Here is a 19,249-nt window from a genome sequence, read left to right on the forward strand (position 1 = left end):
TCAAAGTCCCGCCACCTTCCCTGTTCGCTAACCTCACCCCCGACTGCAAACCCGTCGCGACCAAGAGCAGGCGGTACAGCGCCGGGGACAGAGCTTTCATTAGCTCTGAGGTGCAGCGTCTCCTGAAGGAGGGCATCATCGAAGGGAGCACCAGCCCCTGGCGTGCCCAGGTCGTGGTAGTTAAGACGGGCAATAAGAACCACCTGGTCATCGACTACAGCCAGACCATAAACAGGTACACCCAGCTGGACGCATACCCCCTTCCCCGCATATCTGATATGGTCAATCAGATCGCACAATACCGAGTACTCTCTACCATCGACCTTAAGTCGGCCTACCACCAACTCCCTATCCGCCCTGAGGACCGCCAGTATACCGCCTTCGAGGCGAATGGCCGCCTCTACCACTTCCTTAGGGTTCCCTTCGGCATCACCAATGGGGTTTCGGTCTTCCAAAGGGAGATGGACCGGATGGTTGACCAGAACGGGCTGCACGCCACGTTCCCCTACCTAGATAACGTCACCATCTGCGGCCGCGACCGGCAGGACCATGACGTTAATCTGGAGAGATTCCTCCATACGGCCCAACGGCTGAACCTCACCTACAATAAGGATAAATGTGTGTTTAACACCTCGCGCCTTGCCATCCTCGGCTGTGTAGTAGAGAACGGAGTCATCGGCCCCGACCCCGAAAGAATGCATCCCCTCATGGAGCTACCCCTCCCCCACTGTCCAAAGGCTCTGAAGAGAACCCTGGGGCTCTTCGCCTACTATGCCCAATGGGTGCCCAATTATGCAGACAAAGCCAGACCCCTCATGAAGTCCACATCCTTCCCCCTTATGGAGGAAGCGTGCGCAGCCTTCTCCCTCATTAAGGGAGACATCGCCAAGGCCACAATGCACGCAGTGGACGAGTCCATCCCCTTCCAAGTGGAGAGCGATGCATCCGACTTCGCCCTAGCCGCTACCCTTAACCAGGAGGGGAGACCAGTGGCCTTCTTCTCAAGGACCCTACAGGGCCCTGAGATCCGACACTCGTCGGTCGAGAAGGAGGCCCAAGCGATTGTGGAGGCGGTACGACGCTGGAGGCATTACCTGGCAGGCAAACGATTTACCCTCCTCACCGACCAGCGTTCGGTCGCTTTTATGTTTAATAACAAGCTGAGGGGCAAAGTCAAGAATGACAAGATATTGAGGTGGAGAATCGAACTATCCACCTATGATTATGATATCTTGTACCGGCCAGGTAAGCTGAACGATCCCCCTGATGCTCTGTCACGAATTACATGCGCCAGCGCGCAAAGTGATAGACTTCAGACCCTCCACAACGACCTCTGCCACCCCGGGGTCACCAGACTTTACCACTTCATTAAGGCCCGCAACCTGCCATACTCCATCGAGGAGGTCAGGACCATGACCAGGAACTGCCAGACCTGTGCCGAGTGCCAACCGCACTTCTTTAGGCCAGACAGAGCAAGCCTGATCAAGGCCACCCGCCCCTTCGAGCGCCTGAGCATCGACTTTAAGGGGCCCCTCCCGTCCTCTGACCGTAATGTGTACTTCCTCAACATCGTTGATGAGTACTCCCGTTTCCCCTTTGCCTTCCCCTGCCCAGACATGACCAGTACCACGGTCATTAAATGCCTGAACGACCTCTTCGCCTTGTTCGGGTTCCCAAACTACATACATAGTGACCGGGGCTCCTCCTTCATGAGCGAGGAACTCCGTCAGTTCCTACTAGCGAGAGGTATTGCTGCAAGCAGGACCACCAGCTACATCCCCCGAGGGAATGGCCAGGTGGAAAGAGAGAACACGACGGTATGGAAGGCCGTCCTCTTAGCCTTAAAGTCTAAGGGCCTCCCAACCTCCCGCTGGCAGGAAGTCCTCCCGGCAGCGCTGCATTCCATCTGGTCACTGCTTTGCACTGCCATTAACGCCACCCCCCATGAACGAATGTTGGTTTTCCCCAGGAAGTCGACTACGGGAACCACACTACCAACCTGGCTGACCTCCCCGGGGCCCGTCCTGCTGCGAAAGCACGTGAGGGCCCATAAAACGGACCCCCTGGTCGAGAAGGTGAACCTCCTGCACGCCAACCCCCAGTACGCCTATGTGGCTTACCCAGACGGGCGGGAGGACACAGTCTCCTTACGGGACCTCGCACCCTCGGGCATTCCGGAGACACCACCTTTACCCCCCCCCACCCCCCCCCCCCCAATTCCAGCTCAGGTAGACGGCACGCCGGAACCCCACGAGCCTTCGCCGACCACGCAGACACCAGCATCAACACCGGAGAATGCAACACCGCCGCTGCGACGATCAGAAAGGCTTACGAGGCCTCCGGACAGACTGACTTACCAGAACTGGTAGTACACTTCACCACGCCGGACTCAAATCTAAACAAGGGGTGAATGTGGTAAACCACTTTTGTCGTTCACTATCGTTACACTATAGTTATCACTGTTATATCGTTATCACTGTTCACACTGTTGTATCACTATACGAGGTCACCTCTTGTCACGCTGTTATACCTGGGCTGAACACTGCTGACTCCGCCCATGGCTCCACCTACCTGCCCAGGTATAAAGGTGGTCGACTGGCTGGTATTCCTCCTTGTTGGATCCGATCACCCACGAGGGTGGGCTCTGTTATTTAGCCAATAAACACCTATAGTTACTTTCTTAACTCGTCGCTTTTCATTGGATGAATTGATAGGTATATCAGCGGCTCACCACCACCTTCTCGAGGGCAATTAGGGATGGGCAATAAATGCCAGCCTTGCCGATGACGCCCGCATCCTGAGAATAAAATTAATTGTTCAGGTGAATGCAAAAGATCCCATGGCACTATTTGAAGAAGAGCAGAGGAGTTCTCCTGGTGCCCTGGCCAACATTTCTCCCTCAGCTAACATTAGTAAAACAGTTTATCTTATTATTGTTTGTAGGACCCTACTGTGTGCAGATTGGCTGTCGTGCTTGCCTACGAAATGGCAGTGACTACACTTCAATTAATTGGCTGTGGAATGTTCTGGAAGAGGCTATATAAATGCAAGTTCTTTCTTTCTTTCTTGTTACTTCCAGGTTTGGCTTCCACAACATTATTTTTTATTTTCTCAGAATGAGGGTGATGCCAGCAAAGCCATATTTTATTGCCCATCCCTAGTTAACCCGAAGTTGTGGCGATGAACCTTCTCCTTGAACTACAGCAGTCCTTCTGATGATGTTGTTCCCTTGATGGTGTTGGTTATGGAATTCCATGACTTTGGACCAGTGATGATGAAGTAACGGTGGTATATGTCTGAGTCAGGATGTTGTGTGACTTCAAAGTGAAGAGGGAGGTGATGATGTTCCCATATTACTGCTTTATCCTCTGATAGGTCACGGGGATGGGAGGTGCTGTAGAAATAAGCTTGGTGCGTTGATGATTTGCATCCTGTCGATAGTACAAATCGCAGCCAAAGTGCCCTGGTGCAGATACTGAATCAGTGACAGGGGCACTGATCAAGCAGAATTGTCCTCTTCCATACAGTTTTGAGTTCCTTCGTGTTGTTGCAGCTGTGCCCATCCAGGCTAGTGACAAGTATTCCATTACTCTCCTGACATGAGACTTGCAGATAGATGGCGGAGGAGCTTTGAGGAGGCAAGACGTGAGCTACTCATCACAGAATGTGCAGTCTCTGTCCTTCTCTTGCAACCACATTGTTCATATGGCTGGTCCAGTTGAGCTTCTGCTCAATGCTGACCCTCCCACCCCATGATGTTGATGGTGTGGGAGGGGAAATTAATCGGCCTTCCAAAAGATAGGAGAATTGCACATGAGGATAGGTTACAGTATCAAGTATATACAACGAGGGGTTTCATTGTTATGACCCCTCTCCACCCCAGGCTATTTTATTGTATGGCTAGATATTGGGCAGTTAAGTTAAACTCCTAATCACACGTGATGCAGGGTCTGCTTATGGGAGAGACTGCTGTTACTGAGCACAAGAGAATATCCCAAAAATTTGTAACAGCTGGCAAGGAGTGTCGTAGATTGGATTTTTTCCCAAAACCTCTACTCATGAAAAGAGCTGGAAGACAGTTTTCATAAGCAGACAAAGCATCTATTAACTAAAACTTGCATCTAGATTTTCCCCTGTGTTAAATTACCCATAGCCCAGGTCGAATAATGAACCCAGACTTCAGTAACTCGGGTATCGGAGGATCTGTGGATGCCCACCATCTATCACATCAGAAGGCAGAAAATTTCACACCACTTGACCGTGGGTATACAGGCTCAACTACTTGATCAGATTTATTTACAGATATAATAATATGCAGAAGCACAGAGATAAGCAAATACCAACAATACAATAACCAATCTTGCCGTATATACAAACTGGATTGACTATTTAACAATCTTCACCTAGGCAACTCCTTAGAAACAGATGAATAGAAAATAGGGCAGGTTCCGTTATGACAGTACGCTCGTCCCCCACCCGATTTTTCTGTATTCGTTGGGCCCAGGCAATTGAGTGCCTCACCTGCAGGAGGAAAACGATCCACCCTACATCTTCTCTGTTAAAGTTGCATACATTAAGACGTTAAATCCTCGTGCGTAAGGCATCAAAGTATCTTTATCTTAATCGATTTCTGAACAAAAGCCATTTTGACCTGATCCATGAGTGACTGTCTCCAGTCTTCCACTTTGAAACCTAATTAAGAGAGAGCAGTCTCCTTTTTGTACCCGAATTAAAATCATATAAAATAAAGACAGGCACTCTTGTTTTCAGGTTTTGCGGTCCTGAACAGGGTAGGGCGAGGGGAAGAGTTTAGTCATGATGCTCCACCATGGTCTGTGGGGCAGGCTAAAATGGACCAGCTGGTCTTTTCCTGCCCATCATTTTTCGCATATTCAATAGTATCGATAAAGCAGAGAGCGATCAGAGAGGTTACAACAAAGAGAGAGAGAGAGAGAGATTAAAGGCTATTAGTGGGAGAAGGATCACGGAGCGAACATTGCACTTCACCATTAATAAGATCACAATGGACTGATCATGCTAACCATAGTGACAATGCTGTCATTCCACACAATTCCCATGTGCCTCCTCTTATGAAATCATCTAGATTTCAATGAAAAAGGAGGAAATTAAATGTTTTTTAAGAAAAATGAATTACTTCAGATAAATGTGAACTCTTGTTGTAACTGGTGCTCAGTAAATGAGGATGGTAAATTAAATTTTACATTTACATTTACTTTGTGCATATTCCTAGTAAGCAAACAAGGTAGCTGTTTATTCTGCTTTGGTAAAATACATACCTAGAAATATATATATTATATATATATAATATATATATTTTATATCTATATATTTATATCTATAGCTATAATGTCCATTTGAGATAATAGGAGGCAAGTTAGAAAGAAGGTTCCTTGAGGAACTTATTATCCAGGACAGCTTGGGCAAGGGAGAGGGCTTGAAGGATTCTCTGTGAGTGGTATTAGTATTGTAAAGTGTTTCAATGACTAACAGAACTAGGTGGTACAGTGGACCTCACCCAGAAGACGTTGGCCTTTCAGCTCTGGGACTGGAGTTCAAAACCAAGACGTCACCTCTGTTGCTTGTGAAATGAGTTTGGGCCCAATTCTATGTGGTCATGTCCCCCCCCCCCTCCCCGACACCTCCCCCGCCACGACACCCTTCCACCGCCAACCCCAGCACAAAACGGCCTCATAATTCGGTGCTGAATTGGCTATCTCACTCAGAGAGACCACTGGAGGTTGATGTGGGAAATAGAAAATACCACATTGGTTCCATAGGGGGTTTTCCCCTGGCACCGAGGCTGAGGCACCTTCTTGGAGCAGAGCTTTATTCTGTATCTAATCATACTATACACCCAATGCTTGATGCCAATGCTGGGTACCACAAGTGGAAAATGTTGGATTTTCCCAGCACTAACGCTCTTTCTTACCTTGTCAAATATTCATGAAAATCCATTTGATTCAATGGATTTAGCTGGCGTTTGCCTGGCAACCCATTTTACACTGGGCACCCCAGAATCACAAGAGAACCGCCCCCCCCCCACCCCTACTGCCAACCTCATGACTTGAGGGTGACAATTTTTGTTAAACTTGTTGTCATCCAGCTTATCATCCACGTCCTGATAATGAATGTTGGTTGGCTGTCTGATGAGGGTGGAGGCATCTCATGAGTATCTCACGACTAAGCTTGATCCTGTTTACTCATCATCTACACACACGCACTTTCCAGTAGGATATGCTGAATAGTGATCAGAAGCAATTTCCAGCCCCCCAAACCCCGTAGTAGTGAGGTCAATTGTAGCCACAATACCAGTTGAGATCCATTAAGTCAGCATAGACCTGGGATTAAACCTTTGGACTCTTCTTGCCCATATGATTCCACTACTCACTAGATAAAGCTGCTGAGCTAGTGGAGTCGGAGATAGTGAGACTGCCAATTTAGGGTAATCTTCCGAGTATATTCTAGTAGCGCGGAATACTCACCCATCGCCAATGCATATCGCTTGCAATTTTCCAATATGTACATGTAATGGTTGAGTTTCGTCACCACTAGCAACTAGGAAAATGTAAACTTTTGTGCTTTTGTGTCAATTTATAGGCATTAGGAATTGGATTGATTCTCCCCAAAATACATTTCAAGTAGGACCCTTGCGACGCTCTCGGGCAAATTGTAGCACCACGGCTGTTGTCCTGATTGAGTGTGAAGTGGGGAAAGATTTAAAATAACATCACTGGCAACTCTCAGAATGGTGTAAGAGAGGCAGTTGCTGACATGAAAGACCACATCCATAAGGTGTGGTCAAGAAAACCGACCTTTGAGACTAAAAACAACTCAGTTGAGACATGATGTCTAGCAATTCAGCTGGCCTTATGGTTTTGTTATCTGGGTCACAATGCTTCCAAGTTATTTTTTAATCAGCGTTCAGCAGTTTGAGTGATTGATTGAGTATGCAGCTTGCACATGTTTACCTTAGGATATGTAACCCAATCCGTGAAGGTGCATGTGGGCCAAGATCCAATCAGGTTGCGGGAATGAATTGTGCATGAGGCCACCATGCTTATTTGAATCTATAAAAATGTAATGCTTTCTGTAACAATTTGGAGAAGCCTGGCTAAGACAGAGCAGAATGTCTCCCCACCGGTGTAATAAAGATGACTTGACTATCGATCTGAAAACCTTGGGCCAGATATTAGGATCGGAGGCTTGCCGCGCGTGCAAGTCTCCAATGTGCACTTACCCGGCGCGCCTGCCTTCCAGCTCCCGGGATGCGTGGATTTCCTCTTCTCAGATGATGGCTCCCGGGCAGCGTCTGACGTCACGCCGCCCGGGAGTGCAGCCAGCGCGAAGCCTCGAGCACGGAGTGCAACTGAGACACGCCCCTTAAGGTCTAATTTCCATAGGACACGCCCCCAATCTTTCCAAGCAGCTGGAGAGGACTGGTACTCACAGAGCAGCAGTTCAGGTAGGTTTTCTGTATTTTTATGAATGTTTTGTTAACTTTTATAACATTTTAAAAACGTTTAAATGATTTTGATGACTCTTAGATAGTTTTAAAGAGAATTGAAGCTATTTAAGCAGTTTTTAAAGCCTTGAAAACATTCTTTTAATTCTTTTCAGTTAATTAGCAAAGTGAAATGGCTGGAATGAGCACATTTCACGTGATTAAAAGAACTCAGAACTTCACTGAGAATTACCTCAGCAATCTCCTCAACGAGGTGGAGGCAAAGCGCCTGCGCATCATGGGGAATGAGCAGTCGAGGGCACCACGAAAAGGTCAGATGGCAGCGTGGTCGGAAGTTGCACAAGCTGTCAGCGCGACCTCCACCATTCCATGTACAGCGGAACAATGTCGCAAGAAATTCAGTGACTTGCTGTGATCTGTCAGGGTTTGTACAGTTATTACTAAAGTGTACTGTATCATTGCTTAGAATTTAAGTTAACCAGATTTCAAAAGGCTTTCCATGCATTTACTTCAGTCAAGTTACTTCTTGGTATAGTCACCTGAGGTAGCAATAAAACTTTATGGCTTTGGGGCCAGCTTAGGGTTACCTACTGTTCTCCTATCGTGATTCCAGTGGTTGGAGCTGTAAAACTTCAATCAAAGATGTAAAGAAACATCCCACCCAGTCTTCAAAGTCTTCGCTGTCCATGTCAGAAATGCAGCTGTGTGATTCTCTTTTTTCTGCTGTAATTTCAGAGTAAAAGTGCTCACAACTCGAGGGAACGCACACACACAGGCGGTGGTGTTGCCATGCTGAAGGTTTTGACCGAACATGAGGAACGGGTGCAGCAGATGTACGGATTTGCTAGCAATCGCCCCGCGGAAGAATCTCAAATAGACATTGCTGACCCTCAACATGAGTTGGCCTTGCCAGCTATATGTTAAAGAAGGTTAGGTGTGTGCTGAATATCTGTGATGTGGCAGATCGTGCTTTACCTTTGCAAATGTTTTCTGCTTCCTTCCCACAGCTGGACAGAGTGCCTCTCACACACGGGATGAGCAGTGCGTGGAGTCTGCGGCCGCAGAGGGCATTGGGGAAGGTGTTTCTGATGCAGTGGCAGCAGTTACTGAGGTGGTTGAGGAACAGGAACAACTTGTCCTATGTCAGCAAGTGCAGCAGGAGTGTATGGACCCTGTGTCGCTGGCCACTATCTCACCATCTCCTGGCCCCTGTGGCTCTGTGCCAGTCACTGCTGACTGTAGCTCCACAGACAGACACCAAATTGACACTTCAGTGCAGGTGGGAGGAGCAGAAAGACATTCAGTACAACAGCACCTACAAGATGAGGAGCTACATATTGCAGGTTTCAGTCAATTGCTGAGCTCTCTTACTGAGAAGGATGTAGACTCTAGAGACTCTATCAGGCAGGGAATCGATAATCTTGGCATTACACTAAATCAGATATCATCGCAGTTGGTGGTGCTTAATGAGAATTCTCTTAATCAGGTGACATTGCAGTTGGCGGCGCTTAATGAGAATATGGTTGCACTAGTTCATTCGCATGAATCTGTAACTACTGCCATTACGCTGACTCCAGCAGAAGGGCCGTTCCCAGGTCACAGTGCAGAGCCACTTTGGTCCCAGGAGCCAGCAGCTGCGCCAGTCATGATGCAGGGAAACGTAGACTTGCATCAGCAACAACCCTTTCATGAGGCAGCTGCTGAAGAGCAGGAAAAGTCTCACAGGGGCCTTGCAAGTTGCTCCGGAGGGCTCCAGTCACGGGGATTGAAAAGGCGCAGGAAACGTTAGGGTGTCACCTTCAGCTCACTCCGCCTCCCTCAACCCTAACTCAAAGACGCCAGTGGCCAAATCGTTACATTGTTATATTTTTCATTTTATTGAAATGTTAAATGTTTTCTTATATATTTAAATTCAAATGTTTATTTCTGAATGAAAGGATATGTAACCGTTTTGTTTCAGCAGTACACCCAGTAATCAATGTTAAAACAATTTCAACATTTATTTTAGTTCAAAAGTTTTGACAACAACTGTTACAAAAGTAGAAAATAGCTAGTTTCCACCTTGAATGTCTGTATTGCAGTAAGAAAGTAAAAATGATTACTGTAAAATGTTTACACTTTTTTTTACATTTTCCATTTTGCACATGTTTGAAAACGTTAAAATAGGTAGTTACCATCTTCAATTTTGTAATTTCACTAAGAAACCAGAACAAATGACTTAAACCTGTTTACAGAACAAATGACCTGTTTAAAAAGTGATTTCAAAACTGTTAACGTACTTGAACGAAGAAAGAAAAGCAAGTAAATACGAACTGTTTACAGTATTTTTTCTGCACTGTTCCTGTTCACAAATGTTTTAAAAGTAGTGAAGCACTACTTAAAATTTACAAGTTATTCACTTTATAGATCGAAACTTAAGCTGAAAAGTTTTTGAAGATGCAATAAAAGGTCACTTTTCACTTTAATATGTGTCTGCTTCTGTCTTTGCCTTGTGGGGGGAGGGGTAGGTGCAGGGCGTAACTACCGCGTGAAGGTGTTGGCTACCAGCAGTTCCCGAGCAGCCTTATTTTCTGCGGCAGTTGTCTCCTCCCCATGAGGCCTGGCAACATGCACAATGCCATCGTCTTCATCCTCCATTTCAACAGGCAGCTGTTCTTCAGTGTTAAGGGTGAGTCCTTCCTGCAGGGCAAGGTTGTGCAAAGCAGAACAGGCCAGCACAATCCTTGCCACTTTCTGGTGAGAGTACTGCAAGGTCCCCCCTGACCTATCCAGGCACCGGAAGTGTGATTTCAGAAGTCCTATTGTCCTCTCCACCACTTGACGTGTAGACACGTGTGCATGGTTGTATCTCTCCTGAGACTGATTATTGGTATTGCGGTAGGGGGTCATCAGCCATGGTCTTAGCGGGTAGCCCTTGTCGCCCAATATCCATGCGGATCCTGTAGGCAATTTGCTGAGAGAATCATACAATTTAGAGTTACGGAGGACGAAGGAATCATGATTACTTCCCCGGTGCCCTGCATTCACATTTAGGATCCTGAGGTGCGCATCACATAATATCATTACATTCAATGAATGATACCCCTTCCTGTTTATGTATGTCACAGGTGCATCCTTTGGTGCCTTCAATGCAATATGGGTTCCATCGACGGCCCCAATCACTTTGGGGAATCCAACAATGCGATGAAATGCTAAGGCCATCTCCTTTTGATGTCGAGTGGACAAGTCATACTTAATGAAATCTGAAATCCTACGGCAAATGGCTTCTGTGACCTGGTGAATGCAGACCCTCACAACATTCTTGGAGATTTTGCTTATGTCACCGGTGCCTGCTTGAAATGATTCACTTGCAAAGAAGTTCAATGCTGTGGTAACCTTCATGTTCACTGACAAGGCATTGCGGGTCTTTGAGCGTGGTTCCAGGTCCGCCTTCAGCATGTCACATAGTCGGCCAATTGCCTCTTTACTGAAGCGCAGCCTCCTGACACGCAACTCCTCGGACAGCATTTCAAATGATCGCCTCTCCCTGTAAACTCTGTGGGGTGGGTAGTTGTTCCTTCTGGTCAGGAGACGGTTATGGTTCCTCAATCTTCTATGTTGCTCCCTGGCGTTCCGATGTCTTTGAAGCAAATCCACACAGAGCATCACGGCAACATTTCTATAAGAGGGCGTGTTTCTCGCTCACAGGACTCCTCTTTACACAGACGTACCTGTAAGGAGGAAATGGAAATACTTATTACAGTTATTTTACTAAAATGAGTGGCTATAAAATCAACTCAGCCTATGCCAGGAAACATGTGATAACGGCTTGCGAACATGTCTTACCCGCCTGATGAATATCACAGGCCGAGATCCTTTTCCAATAACTTACATTTGCAGAAAGTCATCATTACATACATACATTCATCCACATACTGAAAGGAATAAATACATAAATGCGCATCCTTCAAGGAATATATACAGACATACATACCATCATACATACATACTTACTGAAAATAAGATAGATTACTGAAGACTATTTCATTTTTTTAGCATTTTAATCATTTTTGAACAGTCATTTTAACAATTAATAAACACATCAAATTCAATCAGGCCTTTCACTCAGCCACAATTGCTCCTTATACCTACATTACTCAAAACCCGTTTTTTAAAAAAAATAAAAGTTTTAAACTTACCTCAGACTTTCTAAAAATAAGTTTCCTCCCTTTCCCCCCCAAAAATGTGCCGTTCAGAATCACAACTGATTAAATAGTTCTTCCTCCGCAGCTTCTCGGTGGCTTTACTCCTCATTTCTTCATGTGTAAAATTTGGGGACTTACACACGCTCAATCCATTGATGAAAATGCCGAAGTTTAATGCGCACGCACTGCCTGAAAGGACACATGCGTCCCGCCTCTTAACCCCTTGGATACGAGCACAGGAAATGCCGGTTTTCAGCGCATGCGCTGTGCATCCTGAAAACCGGCAATTCCTTCAGGCCCACGCGTGAGTAACCCATCCATACTCACGCGCTGGGACCCGAATTACTGGCCCCTTGTGTCGAGTGTTCGTTTAAAATACTCCACATCAAGTGCAACTAACAGAACCTGGACAGGGGATGACACCTGGGATCTTCACACATTAGATGATGCAGTACCAGGCTGAGAATTTTAAATATGAGATGTTGAGGGATCAGTTGTCAATGTAGGTCAGTGAGGACTGGGTGAATGGGATTTTGTGCGGAATAAGATATGGGCAGACATACTTTGGATGAGCTGAAGTTTATGGAGGGTGGGGGATTGGAGGCTAGCCAAGAGATCATTCGAATAGCCACGTATGGGGGTGACAAATGAAATAGATGAGGGCTTCAGTGGAAGATGGGCTGAGACAGGGTCAGAGGTGGGCAGCGTTATGTAGGTAGAAGTAGATGGTCTTTGTGATGGAGAGATTATGCAGTTGGAAGCTCAGCTAAGGGTTGACTAGGATGCTGTGGTTGCAAAAAGTCTGATTCACCTGAGCTAGTGACTGGGCAGGGGATGGAGTTGATATTAAGGGTATAGAGCTTGTGGCATGTCCAAGTCCAATTTCGCCCTCAATGTCTTTTGAAGTGAGGTTTCTGGACAGACTTCATTGAATTTAAGGATTGTAAAGTCGGTTGGTCCAGAAATACAATTCACAGCACCCAAACAGCCCTAACAAACGTCATGAACACCATTCTCTGTAACTGTGACCGTGGCGTTCTATCCCTCCTGACCTTCCTCAATCTCCCTGTAACCTTTGAGGTTCCATCATTGTCCTGCAACAGCTTGCCTCCATTGTCCAGCTCAGGGGGACAGCTCTCAATTGTTTCTACTCCAACCTTTGTGAATGCAGCCACAGCATCTCTATCAATGGCTTCTCTTCCCATCCTCGCACCATCACCTGAGGAGGCCCCCGAGCATCCATCTTGACCCTCTCCTCTTCTTCACCTGCAGGCTGCTGCTTGGTGACATCATCCAAAGATATGGGGGTCAGCTGCCGCATTTGCGCTGATGGCACCCAGTACAATCTCTCCACCACCTCGCACAACCTCTCCACCACCTCACACAACCTCTCCACCACCCAGCACAACCTCTCCACCACCCAGCACAACCTCTCCACCACCCAGCACAACCTCTCCACCACCCAGCACAACCTCTCCACCACCCAGCACAACCTCTCCACCACCTCACACAACCTCTCCACCACCCAGTACAACCTCTCCACCACCTCACACTACCTCTCCACTGCCTGTGCTGTCATACTGCTTGTCCAACACCAGTCTTGGATGAGCTGCAATTCCCTTCAGCTAAATAAGCCATTAAGGGTGAAACTGGACTTGGCCAGGAATGCAAACTGGGCGAAATCGCATTTGCCAACTATTATACAACACGCCTGATACTCAATTCCACTGAAGTCAATGGAACTGGGTGTATAACAAGTGACCAAGCAATATCACCTGTTTTGTACCCTGCCCAAGTACAATTACACCCCATGAAGTAGTTAAAAAAAAGGGGAAATGCCCGTAGCTCTGAGTGTGAGACAGGCTGCTGATTCGCTATCGTCAGTTTTGCGCAGCTGTCCAATATGAATGTCAGCCGTCTAGGAATGTATAGTTAGAACAAAGTCAGTCACTTTCTTGATTGAGGTAATTGGCAAAAGAACCAGTGGGCGAGATGAGGGGATGTTTTATTACGCAGCAAGTTTTTGTAATCTGGAATGCACTGCCTGATGGAGGCAGATACAATAATAAATTCCAAATGGTAATTAGATATATCTATATATATATATATATAGATATATATTAGATAAGGGGGGAAAGTTGCAGGGCTATAGGGAAAGAGCAGGGGAGTGGGACTAATTGGATAGTTCTTTCAAAGAGCCGGCACAATATTCAAGAAGCATTTAGATGAGCACTTGAAACGCCATAGCATACAAGGCTACGGACCAAGTGCTGGAAAATGGGATTAGAGCACACAGGGTTTGATGGCCAGCGTGGACACGATGGGCCGAAGGGCCTCTTTCTGTGCTGTATAACTCTATGGCTCTATGGCTCTATGACAGGCCGATGGGTCAAATGGCCTCCTTCTGTGCTGCATCATTCTCTGATTGTATAACCTAAATTGCACCTTCACACTAATTACACCGGGGTTATCCTACCTAGTTTCTCAATTCTAACTGGTTCAGCCTTATTGATCAATTTGAAGTCCCCAAGGATCACCACACTAATAATGAATTGAGTGTGGCATAATGGGGCTTAATAAAAACAACAACAACTTGTATTTATATCGTGCCTTTAATGTGGTGAAATGTCGCAAGGCGTTTCACAGGACCATTGTAAGACAAAATTTGACACCAACCCACAAAAGGAGATTTTAGGGCAGCTTGGTCAGAGAGGTAAGTTTTAAGGAGCGTCTGAAAGGAGGAAATAGGGGTAGAGAGGTGGAGAGGTTTAGGCAGGGAATTCCAGAGCGTAGGGCCTTGGCAGCTGAAGGCACAGCCACCAATGGTGGAGCAATTAAAATCGGGGATGCTCAAGAGGCCAGAATTAGAGGAACAAAGATATCGCAGAGGGTTGTGGGACTGGAGGAGGTTACAGAGATGGCGGGGGGGAGGTTGGGGCGGTGGGGTGGGGCGGTGCGAGGCCATGGAGGAATTTGAAAACAAGGATGAGATTTTTAAAATCGAGGCGTTGCTTAACTGGGAGCCTATGTAGGTCAATGAGCACAAGGGTGATAGGCGAACGGGACTTGGTGCAAGTGCGGACACAGGCAGCAGAGTTTTGGATGACCTCAAGTTTACATTGGGTAGTATGTGGGAGGCCGGCCAGGAGTGCTTTGGAATAGTCAAGTCTAGAGGTAACAAAGGCATGGATGAGGGTTTCAGCAGCAGATGAGCTGAGGCAGAGGCGGGGTCGGGCGATGGACCGGCGGCAGAAATAGGCGGTCTTAGTGATGGCGTGGATATGTGGTCGGAAGCTCATCTGAGGGGGGTGGGGGTTCAAATATGACACCACGGTTGCGAACAGTCTGGCTCAGCCAGCTGCCCAGGGAGAGGGAGGGAGTCGGTGGCGTGGGGATGCAGTTAGTGCGGGGACCGAAGACGATGGCTTCAGTCTTCCCAACATTCAGCTGGATCAATGTCGGGCAAGCAGTCTGCAATTTAACAGGGCAACTTATGGTACCAAAAATATATCTTTCAACAGAAAATGCTGGAAATACTCAGCAGGCCAGGCAGCATCTGTGGAGAGGGAAACAGAGTTAACGTTTCAGGTCTGGGACCCTTCATCAAGTATTTCCAGCATTTTCTGTTGTTATTTCAGATTTCCAGCATCCGCAGTATTTTGCTATTGTAATATATTGTTCAAGCTGCAGCCATGTGGAGACTCTCCCCCACGTGCCTGAAACAAGCTGCAACACCATGAGCGTCTCTGATTGGCCAGTTGGCACCCCTTATTCCTAACTCACAATAGATATTTATGCGCTGGTTCACCAATAGGAGTCCTTCACTTTCTGATTCCTCATTTGCATACGCCTAGCTATTAAATAGCGCGTCCGGGAGACTCTCCATTACGAACTCTCGCGTCCATTCACCATGCCTGAAGAGGCGTCCAAGGGCCTCGCCCCGAAAAAGGGGCCGAAGAAAGCGGCCACCAAGAAGCGGACCAAAGGCGACAAGAAGCGCAGGAAGACCAGGAAGCAGAGTTACAGCATCTACATCTACAAGGTGCTGAAGCAGGTCCACCCCGATACCGGCATTTCCTCCTCGGCTATGAGTGTCATCAACTCGTTCGTCACCGACATCTTCGAGCGTATCGCCTGCGAGGCCTCCCGCCTGATCCACTACAGCAAACGCCAGACCATCTCCTCCAGGGAGATCCAGACCGCCGTCCGCCTCCTGCTGCCCGGGGAACTGGCCAAGCACGCCGTCTCGGAGGGGACGAAAGCGGTCACCAAATACATCAGCTCCAAATAAAGCCTCTCGGTCCTCCCACCTTAAAAACTCAACCCAAAGGCTCTTTTCAGAGCCACTCACGAGATCCAGAAGGGACTATTTATTTTCATTTGACTGATGACATTTGAAATACGGACAGCATAAAAAATGAAACTTATCTTTATTTAATTAACCCTCGCCGTTTCATTTTTTTGTCGTATGTTCAGATTTTGGTGGTGTGTTTTTGTAATACATCGTTAATTTAAAATAGATTGAAATTGAACAATAACAAAATGATGCATTGTCACTGCTCTGTTTTGTACAACACTCATTTAGAAGCGGGTCGCTGACAAGCTAAAATGATATTAAATCTGGAACCAGTCATTTTAAAGGATCAATTTGCCATAATTCAGATTTAATAATGAATTATTCAGTCTCACATGCCATTTTAATGATTATTCAGTCCCACAGACGCTACAATTTTAATTTAAATGATTATTCAGTCGCACAGATGACAATTGTTAGCAATTATTATTATTTAGTCTCACAGATGCCATAGTTTTAATTGTTATTCAGTCCCAGATACCATAATTTGTAACGATTATTATTCAATCCCACAGATGCAATAATTTTAACAATAATGATTATTATTCAATCCCACAGATGCAATAATTTTAACAATAATGATTATTATTCAATCCCACAGATGCAATAATTTTAACAATAATGATTATTATTCAATCCCACAGATGCCATGATTTTAATAACAGTGGTTATTCAGCCCCACAGAGGGCCATCATTTTAACAATAACGAGTATGATTCACAGACGTGCTCTTATTCTATAAGCCGCCTTTTTCGTTGGTGTTAATTTTCCCTCCCTTTTTCTTTGGTGTCCGAAGTTGGAGTGGATTGAAAAACGCGCCAATCAGAGGCAGAGATTTGCCGTGTTTGCAGCCAATCAGAAGGTGCGGCTCGGCCGGCGACTGCTATAAAAGCCGCAGCCCGGAGCCTGGAGAAACAGTAGTAGTTCGAGGAGAATGGCGAGGACGAAGCAGACGGCGCGCAAATCCACCGGGGGCAAAGCTCCCCGCAAGCAGTTGGCTACCAAGGTGGCCCGCAAGAGCGCCCCGGCCACGGGCGGAGTGAAGAAGCCCCACCGCTACCGGCCCGGCACCGTGGCCCTGCGGGAGATCCGCCGCTACCAGAAGTCCACCGAGCTGCTAATTCGCAAACTGCCCTTCCAGCGCCTGGTACGCGAGGTCGCGCAAGATTTCAAGACAGACCTGCGTTTCCAGACCTCGGCCATCATGGCCCTGCAGGAAGCCAGCGAGGCCTACCTGGTGGGATTGTTCGAGGACACCAATCTGTGCGCCATCCACGCCAAGCGGGTCACCATCATGCCCAAGGACATCCACCTCGCCCGGCGCATCCGTGGCGAGCGCGCCTAAGCCTCCTGTCGCCGGCAGCCTTAACCCATTTGAGGAACGGGAACTTGAAACCAAACGGCTCTTTTAAGAGCCACTTCAATCCTTGTGGGGAAAAGCTATAATGCAGAGAAACTTTAATAACCCAATATTTATATCCCAACTGTTTCCAGTCAAGTATCCCAAGTTTGCAGACATCCTTTGCATTTAGTTTGGTGTTTTATTTATATCTTGCATTTATCCCTATTTTCCGCCTGGCATATTAAGTTTGAAGCGTTGTACATGTAAACCATTTGCCTGAAAGTGTCGCAGGCAAATTTTAAAAAAACAGCAAGTGCTGGAAAACACGCAGGTCAGGCAGCATCTGCAGAAAGCAAAACCGAGATGGTGCGGAGAAAAGGGATTGAATCGGGCTGAAGGAAAGTTAAAACTAAACAATTACAAATCACTGATTAGGCCCCAGCTGGAATATTGTACAATTCTGGGCACCCCACTTTAGGAAGGATGTTAAGGCCTTGGGGAGGGGGCAGAGGAGATTTAGAGAGTGCAGCATTTTGTTCAAAATTCTAAGCTGTTTTAAAAAAAATTATCGTGGTCAAAAAGAATTCCACCAAAAAGCCCACGTTGCTTCCAAAGAATTGAGACAGCTACTCATTGAAGGAACAAATAATCTTTAATAATTTTGAATACCGTAACAATCGTTCGATCGTTTTTCTTTTTTAATGTTGGCCACGAATTTACATTTTCAATTTAGAGCAGATTTTACATTGAAAACAAAGGGGTGCCTCCAGCCAGTAATTAATTTTCACAGCATTTTAACAAAGTATTAGAACTAAAGTCTGGGGTGAAACATTTCGTCTGGAAGTCCGCTGGTAGATCTCTGAAGTTATTCAAATTAAAGTGGAGAATCTGGCTGAAGTTCTTTAAAAAGAGGAGGTGGGTGGCTCTGAAAAGAGCCTTTGTGGTCCGTTGAATCGATTTATTGATGTTTGTCCTTTCGGTATAAACCTTGCTGGGGTGCACGGTTTTCTTGGGCAGCAGCACGGCCTGGATGTTGGGCAGGACCCCGCCCTGGGCTAGGGTGACCCCGCCCAGGGCTAGGGTGACCCCGCCCAGCAGCTTGTTGAGCTCCTCGTCGTTGCGGATGGCGAATTACAGGTGGCGGGGGATGATGCGAATCTTCTTGTTGTCGCGGGCTGCGTTGCCGGCCAGCTCCAGGATCTCGGCGGTCAGGTACTCGAGGACGGCGGCCAGGTAGACCGGGTCTCCGGCCCCCGCCCGCTCCGAGTAGTGGCCCTTGCGCAGTAGGCGGTGGATGCGGCCGACCGGGAACTGCAGACCGGCTCGGGAGGTGCGGGTCTTGGACTTGGCACGTACTTTGTCTGCAGTTTTACCACGACCTCACATCTTATTACAAACTCTCATCGACCCTAATGAGCCGTTTAATGCCGAGCAATTCTCTATTTATACCTTCCAGCCAGATCGAGATGCGGTCGTTTCTCATTGGTTGAATAACTTTAATTTGTTTCTGATTCGTCTATAACTCAGCAGAACAATCGACACATTACAAAAATTTAGCGAATAGGAAGCGGCGTCTTACCCATCCCTAATTAGCATACTTTGTCTCATGGACCAAGGGCAAACTTTTGACCTCCTCGTGGGCCTGCTCCTGGGCCTGGCCAAGAAAGCCATCAATTGGTCCTGGCAGCGGGCGAGCGAGGGGGTCGTCCGACCGGATTGCCTCCCCCTCTTCCGTGGCCATGTTCGCGCCCGGGTGGCCCTAGAGATGGAGCACGCGGTGTCCGCCGGCGCGCTCGAGCTCTTTCGTGACCGGTGGGCGCCGCGGGGACTGGAGTGCATTGTTAATCGGGACAACCAAATTTTAATTTGATTGGTGGAGGGTTATTT

General features: G+C 47.1%; 2 protein-coding genes and 1 pseudogene across 2 annotated transcripts; 2 read left to right on the forward strand and 1 right to left on the reverse strand.

Moving 5' to 3' along the window:
• Nucleotides 1–15,577: 15,577 nt before the first annotated feature.
• On the forward strand, nucleotides 15,578–16,100 carry LOC147096060 (histone H2B 8-like). Its single transcript, XM_085975011.1, has one exon. The coding sequence runs from the start codon at nucleotides 15,578–15,580 to the stop codon at nucleotides 15,956–15,958; it is 381 nt and encodes a 126-aa protein (XP_085831137.1). The 3' UTR covers nucleotides 15,959–16,100.
• Nucleotides 16,101–16,198: 98 nt separating this feature from the next.
• LOC147096061 (histone H3-like) lies at nucleotides 16,199–18,144 on the forward strand. Its single transcript, XM_085975010.1, has one exon. It carries the CDS (start codon nucleotides 16,955–16,957, stop codon nucleotides 17,363–17,365), a length of 411 nt encoding a protein of 136 aa, XP_085831136.1. The 5' UTR covers nucleotides 16,199–16,954; the 3' UTR covers nucleotides 17,366–18,144.
• Nucleotides 17,996–18,748, reverse strand: LOC147096062 (histone H2A-like; annotated as a pseudogene).
• Nucleotides 18,749–19,249: the final 501 nt, after the last annotated feature.

This window comes from Somniosus microcephalus, unplaced genomic scaffold (assembly GCF_052327205.1).
Source record: "Somniosus microcephalus isolate GS21.2 unplaced genomic scaffold, FLI_Smic_1.0 unresolved_chr1, whole genome shotgun sequence".
Classification (NCBI taxonomy): Eukaryota; Metazoa; Chordata; class Chondrichthyes; order Squaliformes; family Somniosidae; genus Somniosus; species Somniosus microcephalus.